This window comes from Eptatretus burgeri, chromosome 10 (genome assembly GCF_056783735.1).
Source record: "Eptatretus burgeri isolate ZD-2024b chromosome 10, Ebu_testis_v1, whole genome shotgun sequence".
NCBI lineage: Eukaryota > Metazoa > Chordata > Myxini > Myxiniformes > Myxinidae > Eptatretus > Eptatretus burgeri.
Window position 1 is genome coordinate 57,835,309 of NC_140970.1, and position 20,250 is coordinate 57,855,558.

The 20,250-nt window shown below is 46.0% G+C and overlaps 1 protein-coding gene across 1 annotated transcript in view; it reads right to left on the minus strand.

Annotated features, from left to right (window-relative positions):
- Positions 1-2,700: 2,700 nt before the first annotated feature.
- Positions 2,701-20,250, minus strand: part of LOC147018646 (uncharacterized) — a 19,986-nt gene continuing 2,436 nt past the window's right edge. Inside the window, exons 2-7 of the mRNA XM_085899896.1 lie at positions 19,308-19,356; positions 12,175-12,240; positions 7,390-7,460; positions 7,182-7,238; positions 3,006-3,137; positions 2,701-2,826 (exon numbers count right to left, since the gene is read on the minus strand). Coding sequence (XP_085756022.1) covers positions 2,701-2,826; positions 3,006-3,137; positions 7,182-7,238; positions 7,390-7,460; positions 12,175-12,240; positions 19,308-19,356 — 501 coding nt within the window. The remainder of the gene's footprint in view (positions 2,827-3,005; positions 3,138-7,181; positions 7,239-7,389; positions 7,461-12,174; positions 12,241-19,307; positions 19,357-20,250) is intronic.

Genomic DNA, 20,250 nt, shown 5'->3' on the forward strand with positions numbered 1-20,250 from the left:
AACACGAAGAAAGCCATTCTTCTTTTTTCGCTGTCGTCGGACAACTACCGGCTGTTATGTGACTTGGTCGCGCCCGACAAGCCGAAAGACGACATTCTGACGTTTCGCGCCATCGTCCAGAAGATGAAAGAGCACACTAAGCCTGAGAAATCGCCACAACTGGCGAGGTATGAATTCGACCACCTGACGAGGAACTCTGGAGAGCGCGTGGCAGATTTTGTGGCAAGATTAAAAAATCTGGCCATTGCCTGCAAATTCATGGCGGATGAGCGTCCAGCCAGGCTCAAAGATCGATTCATTGCCGATTTACAAGATCAAAAAATGGTTTCGGTGATACTGCGCATGAAGTTTGAGGACATTACGTTCGTCAATGCGGTCAAAACTGCATCGGCTGTCGAACAGTCCCTAAAGGATGTACGAGCCATCACCGGTCAGACCATGGAAGGTGACTTGGGGATCAACAAGATGTTCCGTTTACCTCGGTATGAATCGCGGCCAGCCTTCGCAACGCTTCTGATCGGCTGGCGAGGTAAATGTGCAGGCATGTTGAAGGTGTGGGGGTCGACACCTCCGTCGTGTGTGCCCTTATAAGAACAGCGTGTGTTTACATTGAAACAAGGTGGGCCATCTGAAATGCATTTGTCGAGCGGCATTGACCACCGTCAAAGTCATGGACGATGATGTACGGGACGACCAAGCTGTATCTGCAACCAATGATGAGCCTTTATTCGGTTGGCCCTGCAAAAACACAACAACCGATGATATATATGCGCATCAACCGATGATATATAAACACATCGATGAGATACAGTATATGCGCGGTTGGCAGGGAGTAAATTCTTTATGAAACTCGACCTGCGGGATGTATATTTTCATCTGGAAATGGACCCGGGAGTAGTGACCTACTGACGATCAACACATGTCAAGGACTCTATCGGTACACCAGGCTCTGTTTTGGGATTGCTTCGGCCCCCGCCCTGTGGCAGAAAGTGATGGGTCAGGTTTGTGTAGGCCTTCCCGCTCAAACCTACCTGGATGACGTACTCATTGCAGGAAAAATGGCTGAGGAGCACCTCGACAACATTGACAAAGTGCTGAAGAAGTTGGAGGCTTGTGGGCTCCGCTTGAACAGGGACAAGTGTGCGTTCTTCAAACAACGGTTGGAATACCTTGGGCACATCATCACACCGGAGGGGCTGTTGAAAGGCCCACGGAAGGTGGAGGCGATCCAGCACATGCCACCACCACAGGACAAGACTCAGCTTCGCTCATTTATTGGTATGGCACAGTACTACCAGAGATTCGTGAGCAATCTGAGCTCTGAGTTGGCCCCGTTAACATGACTGCTCAGGAAGGAGGAACGCTGGGCATGGAGAGCCGACCAACAGGCAGCTTTCGATCGTGTCAAGCTGCTACTCACAGAGGATACGGTTCTCGTCCACTACAAGCCTACACGTCCGCTCTTTTTAGCATGTGACAGCTCCGCGTACGGCATCGGAGCAGTGCTATCACACAAGATGGACGATGGTTCTGAGCGCCCTGTTTGTTTTGCATCTCGCACCCTGTTGGCAGCAGAGCAGAAATATGCCCAAATCGAGCGGGAGGCTCTCAGCCTCGTCTGGGGAGTGCGGAAGTTTCACCAACACCTGCTTGGTCACCACTTCACCTTGCAGACTGATCACAAACCACTTCAATTCATCTTGGAACCAAAACGAGGTGTCCCAGTGGCGGCGGCAGCACGAATACAACGATGGTGTTTGTTCCTTGCTGCCGACAGCTACGACATCCAGTTCCGGGGCACCGAGAAGCATGCCAACTGCGACGGTCTCTCGCGATTGCCTTGCAAGGGGGACCCATCTTCGTCTGAATCATCCGATCATGTTGATGTGTTTACGCTGAGCCAAATCCAGTGTGGGCCAGTCACGGCTAAGCAGGTGGCTGTTGAATCAGCCCACGATCCTGTGCTCACCTGTGTCGTACAGGCGATCTTCACTGGAAATTGGAATGACCTGCCTTCAACACCTGAGTATCAACCGTTTGCGTCTAAATCATCAGAGCTGTCTTTAGCTCAAAGTTGCATTATGTGGGGTATGAGAACAGTGATTCCCACAAAGTTCAGGCAACATTGTCTTGAGGAGCTACATGCCAGTCATCTCGGCGTTATTAAAACCAAGAGTCTAGCCCGTAGTCTCTTGTGGTGGCCGGGTCTGGACAAGGACATTGAGCATATGATTAGGCATTGCACTACATGCCAGTCAGATGCCGACAATCCACGGCGGGTGTCGTGCTTATGGCCTGTTCCAGACAGGCCATGGCAAAGAATACATGTAGATTTTGCTGGTCCATTTAATGGCAAGATGTTCTTGGTTGTTGTTGATGCGTTCTCCAAGTAGCCGGAGGTTGAGGTCATGCAATCCACGACGGCAGAAAACACGGTTGAAAAGCTACGATCAATTTTTGCAAACAAAGGGATACCTGAAGTTTTGGTTTCTGATAATGGTCCGCAATTTGTTGCTGGTGTTTTTAATGGTTCCATGGTTCAGAATGGGGTCAGGCATCTCAAGTCAGCACCATACCACCGGACAACGAATGGCCAGGCTGAATCGTTTGTTAAGACGTTGAAGCGTGCTTTGCGGTGAGCAGAGGAGCATCTAGGCAAGCGACAGTTGATTTGTTTTTGTTACATTATAGAAATTCTGTTCACCCAGCCACCAGTGACACACCTGCTATGCGTTTGTATGGGCGTGCATTGCGGTCGAGACTGGATTTGTTGAGACCTAGGAGGTCGGTGTCTGGGGCGGTGTCGCATCCAACACTGGTGCGCACCTTTGAAGTAGGGCAGCGTGTAATGGTACGTGATTATTTCCACAATTGGAAGTGGGTGCCGGCAGTGGTCTCCGTGGTATTCGGGCCAGCCAACTACATGGTTAAAACTAATGATGGGAAAGTGTGGAAACGGTACGTTGACCAAATTCATGATCGCTGTTCAGCATCACCATCCGTACCGGGTACCATTGGGTCGGGACATGTGGGACCACCACCTCTGGTTTCTGTTGAATCGCCAATGTCAGCCGTGCCGGCACCGACTGGGCCAGCGGGTTCAAGGTGTTTACCTGAACCAGTCCCTGTGGTATAGCCTGCAGGCATGCAGGGCGGGGCATGATGATGGGAGGAGTGGTCGTCGTGGTCATCGTGTCTGCCAGGAATATAAGGAGTGCGCGCCGCCTGAGGCGTTGTAGTGATGCCGTAGTCGCCCGGCTTGTGAGTGTGCTGAGTACGTAATAAAGGAGAGCAGCGGGCAAGGTACGCCCGCGCTCGCGCTTGTGCAACACAGCCCGGCTCGACTGTTCCCCCGCTCGTGTCTGCCTGCTAAGCATCTCTATCACGACACTACAGTTGGCTGACGAGGATCTTCGGATCGGCGTGTGCAGGGTGGTGGCTGGGTTCGAAGTGGCAGCGAGTAACTCAGCGCACCTTGCGCGGTTCGAGGTTCCGGAGGAGTACGCATCGCGAAGAGCGTGTCGCAGGTTCGCTCGCGCGCGCACAGGCTCCGGAGCCAGGAGGCTCGCCAGCGCGGTCCAGCTCAGGCATGACAGGGAGTCGGGGCACGGCACGCGGACGCGTGCCCGCCTTCGTCGGAGTCGACTTCGGCCACGTCGAGTGGGCAACGGCCGCGCTCAGTGTTCGTTTTATTGAGGCACGACAAATCGGGGGAATGATTTCTGCAAAGCCACGGCTAAAGAACGAAGACACGCAGTTCGACTCGAACGCGGCGTTGGACGTCGCGCAAGCTCTGAAGAATGTCCGGGGTCTCGATGGTCGGTGCGCAGCAGGTGGTCCGGAGGTCAGCGCGATGTGCCAGGCGCGTACGGCCGCGCGCACGGTCTGCGGCACGGGCCGTGGGCGAGCGTTGCAATGCAATCACTCGGACGGCGGTCTGAGCACTCGAGGACGTCTACGTTGTGTGTGCCGAGAGTCATCGCCCATCATTACAGTCATAGATGGCGGTGTGCGAAGCGGTCCTTCCGTCCCGGGTCAAGACCTACTGCCGGCATGGTGTTCGGTGCATGGCGTGCACGGTAACGCCCCGGGTCGAGTTTGGCGGCCGGGGCACGGAGATTCCAGCGACCCGGAGCGGGAGATGCTGCCGGTGTTAGACCTGCTTCCACTTGATCCGGAGATGACAAGATCAGTGGCAGGGGAGGTTGAGGTGACCGGGGCACTGATGCTGCCCATGTTGAGCTTGGTTTCAGTTGGTCCTACGGTGACAGGACCGATGCCAGTGAATGTCGAAGCGATCGGGGCACTGATCGGGTGTCGAGTTGAGTCCACTCGTGCTGCCCTCGCATCGCACGCGTGTGCCGGTGAAGCGCTGCCGGCGGTTGGCGGGGCGCACGTCGTGATTGCCCAGCGGGACCAGCGGGTTGCGCTTCCGAGGTTCGTGGTGCGAGGGGAGGGGCCCGCCCTTTTGGGTCGGGGCTGGCTGGCGCACCTTGGGCTGGATCTCCAGTTCGTACCTCCAGGTGTGCCGGTGCTCTCTTCGATGCTTTCGTCGAGACCCGAGGGCGAGGTTCTGGCGGCGGGAGCGGAACACGCATCGATGCAACGGGAGCGGCCGTTCGTTGCTGCCTGCAACGGTGGTGTGCGGTGCGGAAGCAGCAGGAGCCGTGCCAGCTCTCGCGATGAGCTCTCGCGCGTCGGCTGCGTTCATGGTGCGAGGTGCGCCGGTGTTGTTCGGGCAGCTTCAACGGGTTGCGGTGAGCCCGTGGCGTTAAAGGAAGTCGCGAGTCACAACATCGAGTCAACAACCAAGAGACGGACTCGTGATGTGGGTTGTGGGTTGCTGTTCATTGCATATTTGTTTTTCATTGCTCGAGTGATGCGGTTTAACGTTGTTGAAATAAATGCCAGCAGTTCCCGTGTGAGAATGGGTTTGGCGGAGATCAATCGATGGGTTTTGCAGTATGGTCAATGTGATGTGGTGGCTTTGGGAGCGGTGGTGGCGAATAAAAAGGTTGGGTTGGCCTTCCATTGCCCCGGGCCGCGAGTAGTTGCTTTGTCATGTGCAGGGATTTTGCCGAAAGAACGCGCTGTACGGAAAAATGAGTTTGCAATGGTTCAAATGATGTTCTTAGTGATTTATGACGAGCCTATGGTTGAAGTGTGGTTTGCATGGAGTTGCTACCGTCTACCTGCCGTGTGGGTCTCGGAGGTCCACTCGGAGCCAGGACTGGTGCGCTGGTCGGCGTTACCCCCACCTCTGGTTGCGGCAAGGTCAGACGTGCCTGGCGCCGGGGGCGCAGCTCTCTGTGTTCGCTCAAGGCCGTTTAGACGGGCGTTGGCGTCTCAACTGATTGTGGTGCGTGGGTTGTTGTGGAGCATTGGTTGCGTCCAGCCAGCGGCGCTGTTCAGCGCCCCCATCCAAGGTCAATCGAGTCTGGCGCTGGCGCCACGGCTTCCAGACAGCGGGCTTCCGGCCTCGGAATGTTTATCTGCTTCAGGTCTGCCTGGGGGAGGTGTGCCGCCTTGTGGGCCGGAGGCGTTTGATGGTGCCGGGGGAGGTTTGCTCGGGAGATCGCCGCGGCCTCGCCGAAGGCCATGTAAGCATGAGCCGCCTGGGGGCGTTTCCGCTGTGTAGTGCTGCTGTGCTTCTCGCCTTGCTGCTTCATATCGGTAACGCGGTCAGAGTTTGGTAGGTGCTGTGTGCACCTCCGTCTTCGGAACCTGGCCGTGGCAGCTCCACGAGCTCGCTTCCACGCGTTATATGATGTGATGTGCGTTTATACTTCGCTGTTTTCTTTTTTGTACCTTGTCTACTGTTATACCGTAGTACTTCGTGCTGTTTATGCTTATTATGATGGTGATCATTTAATAATCATAGTTTTAGGAGGGGGGAGTGTGGTATAGCCTGCGGGCATGCAGGGCGGGGCATGATGATGGGAGGAGGGGTCGTCGTGGTCATCGTGTCTGCCAGGAATATAAGGAGTGCACGCCGCCTGAGGCGTTGTAGTGATGCCGTAGTCGCCCGGCTTGTGAGTGTGCTGAGTACGTAATAAAGGAGAGCAGCGGGCAAGGTACGCCCGCGCTCGCGCTTGTGCAACACAGCCCGGCTCGACTGTTCCCCCGCTTGTGTCTGCCTGCTAAGCATCTCTATCACGACACTACAGTCCCGACCAAAGAAAACGCACAAGCTTGCCTACCTGGTGCTTTTGATGCTGAAAATGGGACGAGTCCTGGTATATCACCCCTACCGAATCAGGAGGAATCTGTTGCTGCATCTCCCAGCTGCCCCGTTCGTCCAAGACGGATCAGAAAGCGCCATCAGTATTTGTAGGATTTTGTCTGTTAAGCTCTGCCATTTAGAGGGGGAGGAAATGTGCTGTATGTAGATTAGATGGTTGTAGTCACGTGATTGGGGTTTTGATATATTGTCCCGCCTGCTAGGCGGCTCGCGCTGTACGTCCGTGTCCCACAATAAAGCAGAGTTCCCGCTTGCTGGAGATCATGGCCCAAGGCTCCTTTGTCCGCCTGGTCCGTGAACACTACAGAATCTGGCAGGCGTTTCGGTATTTGGTTAGCCCAATGGCACCTGCATAGCCCCACGGAGCTCGATTTTTCATTTTCGTCCCAAGGTCAAGGTCACAAGGTCACGAACTTAGAAAATGTCAAAAAAATCAATAAATTGGGCATTGAGCTCGAGGGTTTTCAACTGTTTCGAATGAAAGTTGGTATGCAAGTAGTGCTCTTCGAGTACTACAACTTTCATCATTTACGTTTTTCCCGATTCCCGCCAGTTTGCCCGTGGCGTCCCCTCGAAAGTCAAAAAATAAAAAAGGAGAACCGTGTACATTACTCGTGAACCATCGCCGTATCCAGACTTGTCATCTTCAAAATGGTCTCATCCCACCTTCAGATTAATATACCCAACTGTAACTAAAATTTAAGGAACAATTTGAGATCCCTACTGTACAAAAGCAAAATTGAGTGAAGGCACAAATTATTACAATTAATTCTCATTGTTTAGTGCTTTCAATCCACTCTTCTTTCATACATGCTGTTGTCGTGGTAAATGACATTCTTCAAATTGTTTGAAATACAGTTCCCAATGATGAAAAAAGAAACTTTCCTCATAACTAAATACGTCATTTCAGGTTTCCATGGTGATTTGTGCAGATTTTTACCTTGATATCCCCATGCGTTATGTTCAGGTTGTGCATGTAACCAAAGGCAGATGCAGCCTGGAAGAAGAAAAAATACAAATGGTTATGGGATGGATTTGTAAATCAAGCATCTGATAATGTTCAAAATCACACTGCTCAATCTGCTGGACAGAGTTTCTAAACAAATTATTTGGAGAGTAAATAAATCATCATGAGTGATTATGCTCACCTGAAGAATGATGGACTTGACGATCTCTTCTGAAAATTGAAGTCGACCAGTCAGCACGCCCAAGAGTGAATCTGGAAACAATAACACCCGTGAGACCCCTTAAGAGTATTAATTTATGTGCAGGTATGACGTGTATAAGAGGCTCTGACGAAGGTTCTAATTCTCAACTCCTTCTCAAAATGTCAGTTACCCCTCATGTCCTATGGTGGTAGACATACAGTACTCTAACCCTTCAGTTGATAAAAGCCATTGAGCATTTCATCCATCGGCGCAGACGTGAACCTTCAGAGAGTCAGATTCAATTTCACCCACAATATTTGGCCAGCGTTGAGGTCACTTCCTGTATAACTTGCTCATGGGAGACAATACTGTTACAAAAAGGGGTTGATGACTGAGGGTTGATTATCCATCCGTTGTTTCATAATTAGCATAAACAGAAGCGTTTTGTAAACCCCGTTGGCGACAGCCGGGATCAGACGTGTCGGAAGTGACTCCAGACGCTTCAAAACAGGGAAGATCACCAACACCCTCACCCTCGTGTCTGTTGCTTCTTCCTCTTTTCCTTCTATGCTTATCATGCAAATTACCCCCCTCGCCCCTCCCCCCCCCAATTGTCATTTCACATCATACAACTCCACATTCAACATGGTGCATCCACATGTGCTCGTGTGACCCTCGAACATGCTCTGAAGGGATGGCGTGTCCACGTGTGCTTCTTCAGCACGACTAGACCACGTATGCGACACTTGCAGGGCGGCTGAAGAGACCGCACCATGGGGTTTGGCTTGAACTGGGGAGGGACACAGGACACACAGAGGAGTCGACAGAATGGTGTGGTGTAGGTGGTGGTCTTCCTTGTTATGGAGCATCTGGAATCACGATGCAGGCCAAGGAGAGATGCCAAACGCCAAACCCGTGTGGAAGGCTCTGAAGGGTGAGCCTGCGGAAATGAGTCATTGCTACCACCCTGCCAGTCCAGCCTGCATCGTGACTCCAGACGCTCCAAAACAAGGAAGACCACCACCTGCACCACACTTTTGTCTCCTCTCTTGTTCGTCCTGTGTCCCTCCCAGTTCAAGCAGAGCTGTTACAACTGACTGTCACGTTAAGCACGCCATCACTTTCTTCCACAATTCCTATTCCAGCTGCTTTCTTGTTTACTTTCTGCACCCATTCCCATTATTTATTGATTAATATCCCCCCCCCCCCCACTTTTCACAAAGCAGGAGGCAAATGTCTGTTGTGGTGTTTGTTTCTGCAGTTAGTGCCCCCAATTATAATGGTACCCCAAAGTTTCTTACACCTTTAGGAGTACGAAACCACCATGTAGGTTTTTCTTCCTTTTTCTGCCGATTTCTGAGCTCTATCTCGGAGCGGCTGGGACTTTTAGAATTCAATTTTGCATCAGTAAAATAGGAATAAAAAGTATGTGGGGTTAACATAATTGTTTTTGACGTTGACCTATTTTGTGACGTCATGACGTAATTACAGGCATTTTAACATTTTTCACCATCACTCAACGAAGGTTTGTCCGATCAGAACTATATTTCCCCCTCTAGATAGCCGAGACAAAGCGACATTTACACTTTATTTACATCATACCCCTCATTGCTTGGTGTTGGCTTCATGGTTAGGGTGGTGGGCTCGGGATTGTAAGGTCCTGAGCTCCAATCATGTTTGGCTGTTGAATTAATACCAGGTGGGGTTGACTCAGCCTGTCATCATTCTGAGATTAGTAAAATGAGTACCAGCTCGGTGGAATGAATGAGACTTTTGAGTATCCTGTGTCAGAGTGGTGACCTGTCCAGGATTGTGCCCAATGCTCAGGGGACTGCTTCAACAGCACTGATGCTCTGCATAGAGTGTGGTCCTGATGTACGGATGGATACCCCTCTGAAATAAAGGTCAATAAATAATTTGTTTTTTGTCATCACTCAATTTTGCCAATTTGAATCTCAAAGACCTCTTGACCTTCCAAGATGTTCTTGCATGATAATAGTGAACTTACATTGAAGTTGTACACCTGACATTTGATTCGTGTCTTTGACCTACTTTTTTCAGATTGTGACCAAATTAACAAAAAATAAACCTTTTTGATCACAACCTGAATAATTTTCCTCTGATTGTCATGATGTTAAGTTTTATGCATCGATTGTAGAAGTTTACACTGTATCCCTAAATTAGATCAAATTAACACAAAGAGAATATTGCCATCATTTGAATGCAGGCAATGAATTTATCCTTGGCGATCACTTTGTGATCACACACATCAAGTTAAACCTGTTGTTCCTAAAGTGCATTCGCTATGCATTTGAGCCATGGTATCGCCTCCAACGTCATCAAATTCCCCTATAAAGCCTACGCACATGCCGAAACCACCACGCGGATGAATTAGTTAATAGTGCCACACCACACAGCTGACTAATCATGCATGCAGGATGTCTCTACTTAGTGTTTTGGGAATCAATCTCTGGCGGTCTCACATCACCCATTTAGGCCCCAACACAGAACCCTGGTGGACACCTGCATTAATGTTATGGGCTGCAGAAGGTTGACCCTCACGCCACAAAATAAAATGGTGCACAAGACAAGACAAGAGGTCACAGACAATTCTTTACAACATGCAGGCTGTAAATGACATTTTCACTGGCAAAAAAATATATAACTTTTTCTCTTGCTTCGTCTGAAAGGTCCTGAAGCTCAGAATTTATTCACAATGCACGTTAAAAGGAGTCTGATGTCAGAAAAGATACTACTCCAAACCTCACAGTTGTACAAACTCAAACTTAAATCTTTCCTGCTTCTTGGGCAAACAATAAGTGATGATAATTCCAGGAAAGAACGAGAAAGGCACTCAGTGGAGCGCATACCTCTGCCAGGCCGACCAGTTTACATTATGTATCCTATTGATATGCTGATCTGCATCGTGACCTTAACCAAAACCTAATCGGCTTGTTCTTTTCACCTACCGAACTCATCCATCAAGTTTTGTCAAAATCTGTTCAAAACTTCTTGAAATATAAATATAAATATAAATATATATATATATATATATATATATATATATATATATATATATATATATATATATATATATATATGCCTGGTGTTGGCTTAATGGTTAAGGTAGTGGGCTTGGGATCCTAGGGTCCTGAGTTCAAATTCCGCTCAGCTGTTGAATTAACACCAGGTGGGGTTGACTCTGCCTGTCATCCTTCCGAGGTCGGCAAAATGAGTGCCAGCATGCTGGTATACTGTGTCGGAGTGGCGACCCGTCCAGGATTGTTCCCAATAGCCAAGGAGACTGCTTCGGCGGCACCAACGCTCTGCACAGAGTATGGTCCTAATGGATGGATATATATATATATATATATATATATATATATATATATATATATATATATATATATATATATATATATATATACATACTAGTAAAGGTGCCTGTCTTCAACGGGCATCACTGGCAACATATGGTAAAAGACAGATAACATGAATGTATTTTAAACAATATATTATATCATTTTTATCCATTGATTATCATTCAGGTTTCCCCCTTCGACTGTCCCGCAGTAGCTCCACTTCGATGACATTACCACGTACTTTAGTGACTACACAACGTGTACCATTCGTGAGTTCCGGAGGATCCATAGAGTGCATTAAAATTACAGGGCACCCTACTTTAAAATGATCCAAAAGGCCGGATCAGTTTTGTCTACATATTCATATCTTGTAGATTTTAGCTGGCCGGATCAGTTTCGTCTCCATATTCATATGTTGTAGAATTTAGCTGATTCTGAAACTGTTAACAGCATGTCGATTGGATGGTTCTGTGATTTTCTACGGTAGTAAACAGAAGTACGACTTAAGCCTGTACGCCACTATGCGGAGACCCGAGGACTTAATATTTCACAACAAACTAAAAACTCACAAAATTTGAAGATATTTAAAATAAACAATTTATTATAATATCAATTAAATATCATTTTTATCCATCGATAATATGAATTGTTCTGTACAGCTATAGTTGTTCTCCTGGGATCTGCGCATCCATCCACAATCTATGTTCTAATGAAGTGCAGTAGGAATAATAAAAAGTCGGATGAACATGAACTGTTTAACTACCATAATCATCAAAACGAATTTTGAGGGGCCTCTTAAGGAAGACAATAATATCATTACTATGTATGTCAAAGCTTGTTTCATTTCATGCAGTAACAAAAATCTGATGATGGAACAAAAAAGGGGCATGCCGAAATATTAATGTAGATATATATATATATATATATATATATATATATATATATATATATATATATATATATATATATATATATATATATATATATATATATATATATCGTTTTGGCCCCATCTTTCAATTATAAAAAAAACTCCAATCAATTATTTCGCCAAAACTCGACTCAATTCACCCCGTCATACACCCAACCTGTCCACCAAATTTCATCCGAATCCGTCCATAACTTTTTCAGATATCCTGCTCACAGATGGATAGACAAAGAGATACACAGACGGGTGAAAACATAACCTCCGTCCATCTTCGGTGGTGGAGGTAACAATGTTTTCCAAATCATCTTACAAATCAAAAGTGCATTTGTTGCACATGCACTCAAGTGATATCAGCTTAAGTGTGCAGTGAACAGATAGTGTACAAATTAAGCCTCAAAATGAGGAAAGGCAAATTATAGAAGTTTACACGTGCAATTTAAAACAGGTTCAAACAGAACAATTTCAACATAGAACAATGAATAAAGGGAAACTCACCTGCTTCAAAAAACTCTGTAACCATGAAACACCGATCTTCAGAGTGTGTTATGCCAAGCACTCGAACTATATGGGGATAATAGAGTGAAAATAAGATAATAAACATTAGAAAGATCATTTCCAAATTCTTTTTACCCGCTTTGCCTTGAATTAATGCTGGTGTTGGCTTAATGGTTAAGGTGGCTGCTGAAGATTTTAGGGTCGTGAGTTTGAGCCCCCTGTTGTGCCATTGAAATTATACCAGATGGGTTGACTCAGCCTGTCGTACTTCCGAGGTCAGCAAAATGAGTACCAGCTTACTGGTAGCAGGGGCACTGCATCAGCGGCACAGCCATACTTCCAGAAAATTATCCAACGAGCAGCCACAGGCTGTATTCGAAACAACAAGCCTTTATCCTTGTTTCGGGAATGTTGTTCCACAATGAAAGTTTGCATATTTCACAATTCTCAAGTTACAGAGAATCTTGATCAATAAGAATCACAAGTAGCAGTACATTGAAAGTACACCGCCCCCATGCCAAATAAATAAATAGCAATTCCTAGCAAATAAATAGCCAGGGTGCCTTTGGTGCCCGGCGATGCCACCTTGCAGCACATGTCGTCGAAATTGGGAGGGAGCAGTGCACAATAATTGAAATAAGTAATCATAACATAATTAATTTCTTAATCCATTGGCTAATAGCATACCTAAACCACAACTGTTTCATCAAAATCTGTAACTTTTTGAAAATTAAGCAATTCATCGAAAAATGAATTCATGGATTAATTTATTCATCAATAAATCAAAAAATACCCTTTATCGCCAAATCACTTGTTCACTGCCATGTCCAAATATCAGTTTCCAAGCTCAAAGAGTTCCTGAGATATTACCGAGATGAGAAAGAAAATAAATAAGTAATAAATAAATCGATCATAATTAAGTATTTAATCAATTAATTGATTCATCAAAAAATTTAAAATACAGTTGTTTTGCGAAAGCACATCTTCACTTTTGTCAACAAAATTTCAGCTTCGTAGCTCAAAGGATGGCTGAGATATCGCCCGGACAAACAAATAAACAACGCGGTACATTCAAAGTACACCGCCCTCATGCCAAATAAATAAATAACAAATCCTTCAGCGCGCAACCACCTTGCAGCACATGGAGTCAGAATTGGGAGGGAGAGGTGTACAATAATTGATTGATTAATGGCATAATTAAAATAAATAAATAATAATGATAAAATAATTTCTCAATCAATTGTCGAATAGCATACCTAAACCACCACTGTTTCATCTGAATCTGTAACTCTTTGAAAATTAAGTAATTCATCGAAAAATGAATAATTAATCGATTAATCAATAAATCAAAAATACCCTTTAGAGTCAAATCACTTGGTCACTGTGGTGTCCAAATATCAGCTTCCGGGCTCAAAAAGTGCCCGAGATATTGCCCAGACGAGAAAGAAAAATAAACAAACAATTAATAAATCGATAATAATTAAGTAATTAACCAATTAATTGATTAATCAAAAATAAAAAATACCGTTTTTTTTGCTAAAGCACATCTTCACTTTTGTCCCCTAATGTCAGCTTCCTAGATTAAAGGATGAATGAGATATCGCCCGAACAAACAAACAACCAAACAAGAAAATGGAGTGAAAACTGAGTACTGTACTCCCTACCGCGCCCGGCGATGGCGTCATGCATCGCCTCGATGTGGAATTGGGAAGGAGCGGTGTACAATAAACTGATCCCTTCATTTTCGAGTAGGCCCTCAAATAAACTCGAATATTTTAGAGAGTATGGTGATGACAAAATGACAAACCTCAAAATGACTGCTTACACGTTAAATTAACTAAGAGCGAAGATCACAAGATGAGGGCTGGCAGGACACATGAGAGGGATGCGCAGTTCCCTTTGAGCTGTTTCGCCAGGGTTCAAATCTCGACTAAGCTATAAACTGCTACCCTGGAATTTGGCATGCATGATGTTGCATCAATGTGTGCACCATCCATCGGAAGGCCATCAAGCCAGAGGATCCGTCTACTTGCACTGGCAGTTGGTGGACGTTAAAGACCCCACAGCATCAAGCCAGAGGACCCCCACAGCAAGAGTAGTCACTGCCACCGTGAACTAATTCAAAATTCCTGCAATCTTCACCCATCAGGTCTGAGCAGCTGGTTTGTGAAAGAATTTGGCCAAAAACTTTCCCAAGTTGATCCCACAAGAAGGTGAGAATGATTGGAGCTGTTAAATAAGTTGTCGTGGTGGTGTTACTTCATGATGGATAACATATTGTTACGAATTTCGCCCGCCCGGCGTGCGATCGGCCACCAGACTCGAATGGCGATTGCGTCGCCCACCGGAACGGACAATTCGGTCGTGACCCTCCTGGAACTATCGCCAAGGAGCTAGTCACGGGTGGGGGTTTAACCTCACCACAACCCAGTCCGCATTCTACCCACGCGAAATAGGGTGAATCACCGAAAGTCGATATACCTAAGTACCCGCGCGGGTAACCTACCGAGGGGCTGTACCACGCCGCAGGTCGACTCCGGACACAAACCACTTAAGCGGTTCGTTCCGTACTGCAGGGATAACCGAGCGGAGTTATCGTCGACCTCGACGGTTCAGATTATTTACCGGGTGTTTAAACCCACTACCAATCCCTTACGTGATGCAAGATGGAACTTTCAATGAAAGGAAAGGAACGAAACGAAACGGGTCACAGTTAAGAAGCACATTTAATACGGACACACGGAAGCACGTATTTTACAGTCATACAATCATGCAGTAATACAAAAGAAACAAAAACAAGAACGACGCAGAGTTAATACCGAATAAAAGGCAAAGTACAAGCACTTTATCAGTTTCTACTTTACGGACTGGCGCCACACACACATTTACACAAAACCCCAAAGAAAAGAAAGGACTTCCCTTGGTGCGGCCGTCGAGTCCTCCTCCCACGACCTCAACTCCGAGCTCCGTCTCCTTCGCCGTCCTCCACTGCCGACTCGACGACGACACAGCTCGACTGCAACGAGCTCATCGGGCTCCGCGAGTTCCACGAGCTCCACACCGACGCAGAGACACTCGACCACGACAACACAGCTCGGCGACGACCCAACAACGACTTCAGACTTCAGACGGAGGCGAGTTCCACGAGTCAGGCGAGTTCCACACAACAGAGAGAGAGCGAGACCTCAAGCCACCCCGCGCTCGCGTCTTTATCCCAAGCTTGACTCTCTTCTCAACTCCACCCGCGTGCGTTTCAGCCGAAGCTCAACTCTCTTCTCAACTCCACCCGCACGCGTTTCAGCCGAAGCTCAACTCCCTTCTCAACTCCACCCGCGCGTGTTTCAGCTGAAGCTCAACTCTCTTCTCAACTCCACCCGCGCGCATTTTAGCCGAAGCTCAACTCTCTTCTCAACTCCACCCGCGCGCCTTGCACTCATGTTCCACCCCCCCTTTTTCACAAAGCCCCGCCCCTTCTCAACTCCCGCCCCTCCTTCCAGAACATGCTGGAAACTTCCAGAAGGAGGGGTCTTCCGCCCAATCGGCGACGCTCGCACCACCGTGGAATTCTTCCCCTTCCCTCACAGGGTGAAATCCACCGATGCGGCGCCATTTGTTCGGGGGAGGGGGGGAACGGGGGCCGCCTGCTTTCCCTCGTCGAAGGCCAGGCCTCTGGCAACTGTGTGCCGAGTCAGAACGCGGTGGTTGTTGAGGTGGAGTGGTTTGGTGGTTGTTGTAGTGGTGGCGTGGTTGGTGGTGGCGATTTGGTTGTTGGGGTGGTGCTTGGTCCAAAATAACGACAGCAAAAGAAAAACGGCTATCTCAAAGATTCGCAGCCCGAATGAATCACACATATTCCCTCTAAACAACGGGTGTGGGCTAACTACACATGAACTTATCGATATATCTCATCTGAGGACCTTTCTGGTGTATTGCAAATTTCCACAACCGTAACAATATCAATAAGTGGTGGATAATTAACTATTTGCAGAATAGTTTAGGCATATTTGCAATTTCGTGCATTTTTTTTGTTGAAAGCAAAAACTCACTTGATTTTGTAAGAAGGTATCATAAGCTTTATAAAAAATTAGGGTGGCATTTTTTCTGAACATTCTAAGGGTATGAAATCCAAGATGGCGTCCAAAATGGCCGCTAAACACTAATAATGCGATATCTTCGCAAATACATGTGATACAATTACAAATGAAGTGTCTAAATATATGTTTTCTGAGACCAGGAATCTAATGGAATCATCAAATTTATGTTATATGTATGATCTACATGCCAAATTCCAAAATGGCCACCGCGCACCCGCAATGTAAGCTATACCTTCTCCCTTTGCATGCATTACTAAGCCAACAGGATTTTGTAATTACAAACCAAGTATCTACCTATTTAAAGACATGTATTTTTCACAAAGAATACATAATTAACAAACCAACAAACATCTAAATAAAATTAAATACTTGAATTACTATTCAATACAGTGTTCAATCTCTGAAATCGTTTAAACAGGAAGATGCAAAAAGTCAAACTGATTAAATGCCTGGCTTTCATTTAGTAGTTTTAACAACGGATATCAAGTGAATTATTATTTTGTGAATGTCATAGAAAGTAACACCTCAATCTTCACAGTCTTCATTTATCCCTGGTTGGACAGTTTTGCTGTTGCAGCTGAAAACCCAGCATCCACAAACTTCCGTACATGGGATATTGTTCTTGCGACAGCTGCACCTTCCTTCACCTTCATAGATTCGGCCCAGCTGATTGTTTTAACCTGATGTAAACCTTGGATAGCATGCTTGCAGAAGAATTGAAGCAAAGCAGGTGGTTCATAATTATCAAATGTTCCTTCGAATTTCTACGGGGTTGCACTTGCAATGTCTCTTCTCAGTATTTTAGCTGCTTTCAGAAGGACTTTCACATCTTCTCTTAGGTCTTTTGTATCGGTGGCCAACGCACCAGCTAACAGGGTTTCCTTGGCTTTTGTAGAAAGTACTTGCTCAGGTTTGGTTTTGTCTGGAGGCCTGATGAAGTGCACATCAGCGATGTTGTCCAAAATCAGTTGCTTTAAGTATGGTTTGTATCGCAGATTGTCAGGTAAAGGCAACTCATTGGCTTCTAGCAAACCAACATATGATTGTTCAATGTCGTTCATATTCAAAGCTGAACTGTTACATGTGCCATTCATTTCAGTTTCCACCACGTCGAGCATCTCCAGGTCAGACACTAACTGTGCAAAATGAACATGCTATTTTGGAGGTCTGTTAGCTTTTTGTATGTCTCGTGTTGCATGGCCGAAGCACAGAAGGTGATACTTCATGTCCTCAGCAACTGCTGTAAGAAGATCAGGTGAGCCCACAACATTGCTCAGTCTGACTTTCAAAAGTTTTGTCTGTTTGTTGACCAATGGCTTTGAGCTGAGCTCCCATGTTTTCAGTTGAGACGTCGTGCAATTTGTCTGCTTTGTCTTCCTGACAAATGACACGCATCTCCTTGTCGAAAGCCTGACTTGTCGAAAGCCTGGTAGATCGCTGTGATGTGGAACCACTTGTAGATGCAGCATCAGATTTTGGCGGTCGTCCTATTGTCTTCTGTTTTACAACTCTGACGCTGCCTGTCACTTGTCCTTTCTCATATCTGGTCTTGGCTCGTTCAATGCGTTTTACTTGTGAGATCCTTATAACATGTCTTGTGGTATGAAACACCATTCTGTAACCGTTCATGGGCAGAGAAACCTTTTATGCGATTCTTTAATGCAGAGAATTCTGTTTCCCCATATGAACATCAAACATCAGTTGTTGAAATTACTTTCTCTACTGAAGGCAAATAAGGACGAAGCACATAGTTTGTATAATCCGTTTGCGTGCTGCTCAACTGGCAAATAAAGCAGAGATCAAAATCCACCGTTTTTGACTTCTTGTTAGATGAAGACTCTGCCATTTTGGTTAATCCAAGGTCTCTAAGCTATGTTATCATGGGTTATGGTTGCTGTGGGTATGTGCAGCCTGCAAAAGAAGAAAATAATATCTTAGTACACCATAAAATGGACAAGTGGAACCTTAACATAAAGCGAACAAACTGCTGCCGATGACTGGATTCGAACGTCAATTTTCCGGCCGCCATGTTGAAATAAAAAGGCAGCCTCTGTCTCAAATTGTGCAAAATAAAAAGATTAGTAGTCAGGTGAAAGTTATTGTTATTATAGTCACCTCTATATACAAGTTCCAAGCCAAACTCATTCACAGTGATTATGGCATGATCTAACGATTAATTAAGCTCCACCACATCCAAGCCTTTCCCGGAAAATCCTCGATGCATTATCCTATTATACAGCGAGACAGTTTTCCCGGAAGATTTTGCGGTGATAGCAAAACAAAATGGTTCGGGTCTTGTTGAGAGTGGTTCCAAGCAGTTCATGCTGAAAAAAACTATTAAAACCACATTAAGTTAATTTTAGTGTCAAATTTAGGGCGTTTTGCTATGGTGGTGGCCATCTTGGATTTCAGGCCGTTAGAATGCTCAGAAAAAATGCCACCCTAATTTTTTTTTCATGTTTATAGTATCATCTAACAAAATCAAGTGAGTTTTTGCTTTTAACAAAAAAAATACACAAATCCTTTTTTTCATGACAAATATGCCTACACTAGAAGTCCTCATGCTAATGTTCATCAAGTTGTATATTGATACAGGTGAGTAAACCGTACATTTAATTTCGTCTTTCACGAACAGGATACTTAAGATCGTTATCGCAGGCATTTGAAATTTGTTCAGGGAGCCGGTGATAAGTCACTTCAGATATGATATCATGGGATCCATAATATCCACCAACTAGTGCTTGCAGATGGGACACTCGGATTAACGTGAATCCAAGAGACACCACACTTTGAAATGTAACGTTCAGCCAGCGAAGGACTAATCTGATAGTTTATAGCCGGGTTGGGAAACGAACCCATGTGAGAAAGCGTAATCCTGTCGGAGGAATAATTTTACAGGAATATGACAAGGAAATGTGGTCAAATCGATGGAACATATGGGGTTTGAATCTGGGATTCCAGCACTATGAATAATGTGTCACATGGGAATGTCAAAAAGACAATTCCAAATGGATTATTTGGAATGAAATGCACACTTACCAATATTTGGATGACTTAAGGAAGCCAGCAAACGAGCTTCTTTCACAAACTGCAATCAAACAGCACAGAAATGTATCAGCAACAGAGCAAACATCTTCCCTCCTTTATTTGTGAGGAGAATTCATACATTTGTTCCACAACTTCATTACATTGGCATTTAATACAGTCTGGCACCCCACCTGATATCCAAACTCTCTGCTTACGGCATCCAAAGCCTTCTCCTCTCACGGATCAATGATTTCCTCCATCCCTGTGTTTAGAGTGTAGCTCTTAACCGGATCCTCTCATCTCCTATCCCTGTCGCAGATGCAGTTTCCCAAGGCAGTGTCTTCGGCCCAATCTTGTTTGTCATCTTCATCAACCATTTCCTGATTCCATGGAAAATCCTGTCTATCTCTTTGCTGACTCCATCCTCTGCCGTATCATTCCTCATTCTTCAAACAGGCGAGGAGCATCCTCTTCCCTCTTGACAGACCTCGATAGAATCAGGACCTGGGTCAACAATTAGAATGTCTTTCTACCCTGACAAATCTAACACACTCGCCATGTGTCACTGAAAGGACTGTCTTGTAAACCCTCCCATCTACTTCCTCAACAAATCACCTGAAGAGATAAAATCACTCAAAATTTTGGGCCTATCCATCAGCCATGATCTTTCTTGGGCAGACTATATTTCCAAGATGGCCTCCAAAGCCAGCCACTGATTGGACATCCTTTTTGTGCAAAGTCTTGCATTGACCAATCTGAAACTTTGATAACCTTCAAGGTGTTCATTCACAGCTTAATAGAGTATTGCTCTCCCCTTTGTGCTGATGCCCCTGCCTCATACCTTCTCCTTCTTTATTCCATGGAAGGGAAGGCCCTCAAAACCATTGGGATGTCCTGCGACGAAGCCGAGTGTCTCGGCTTGTTACTCTCACATCTCAGACAGGTTGGTGGCCTC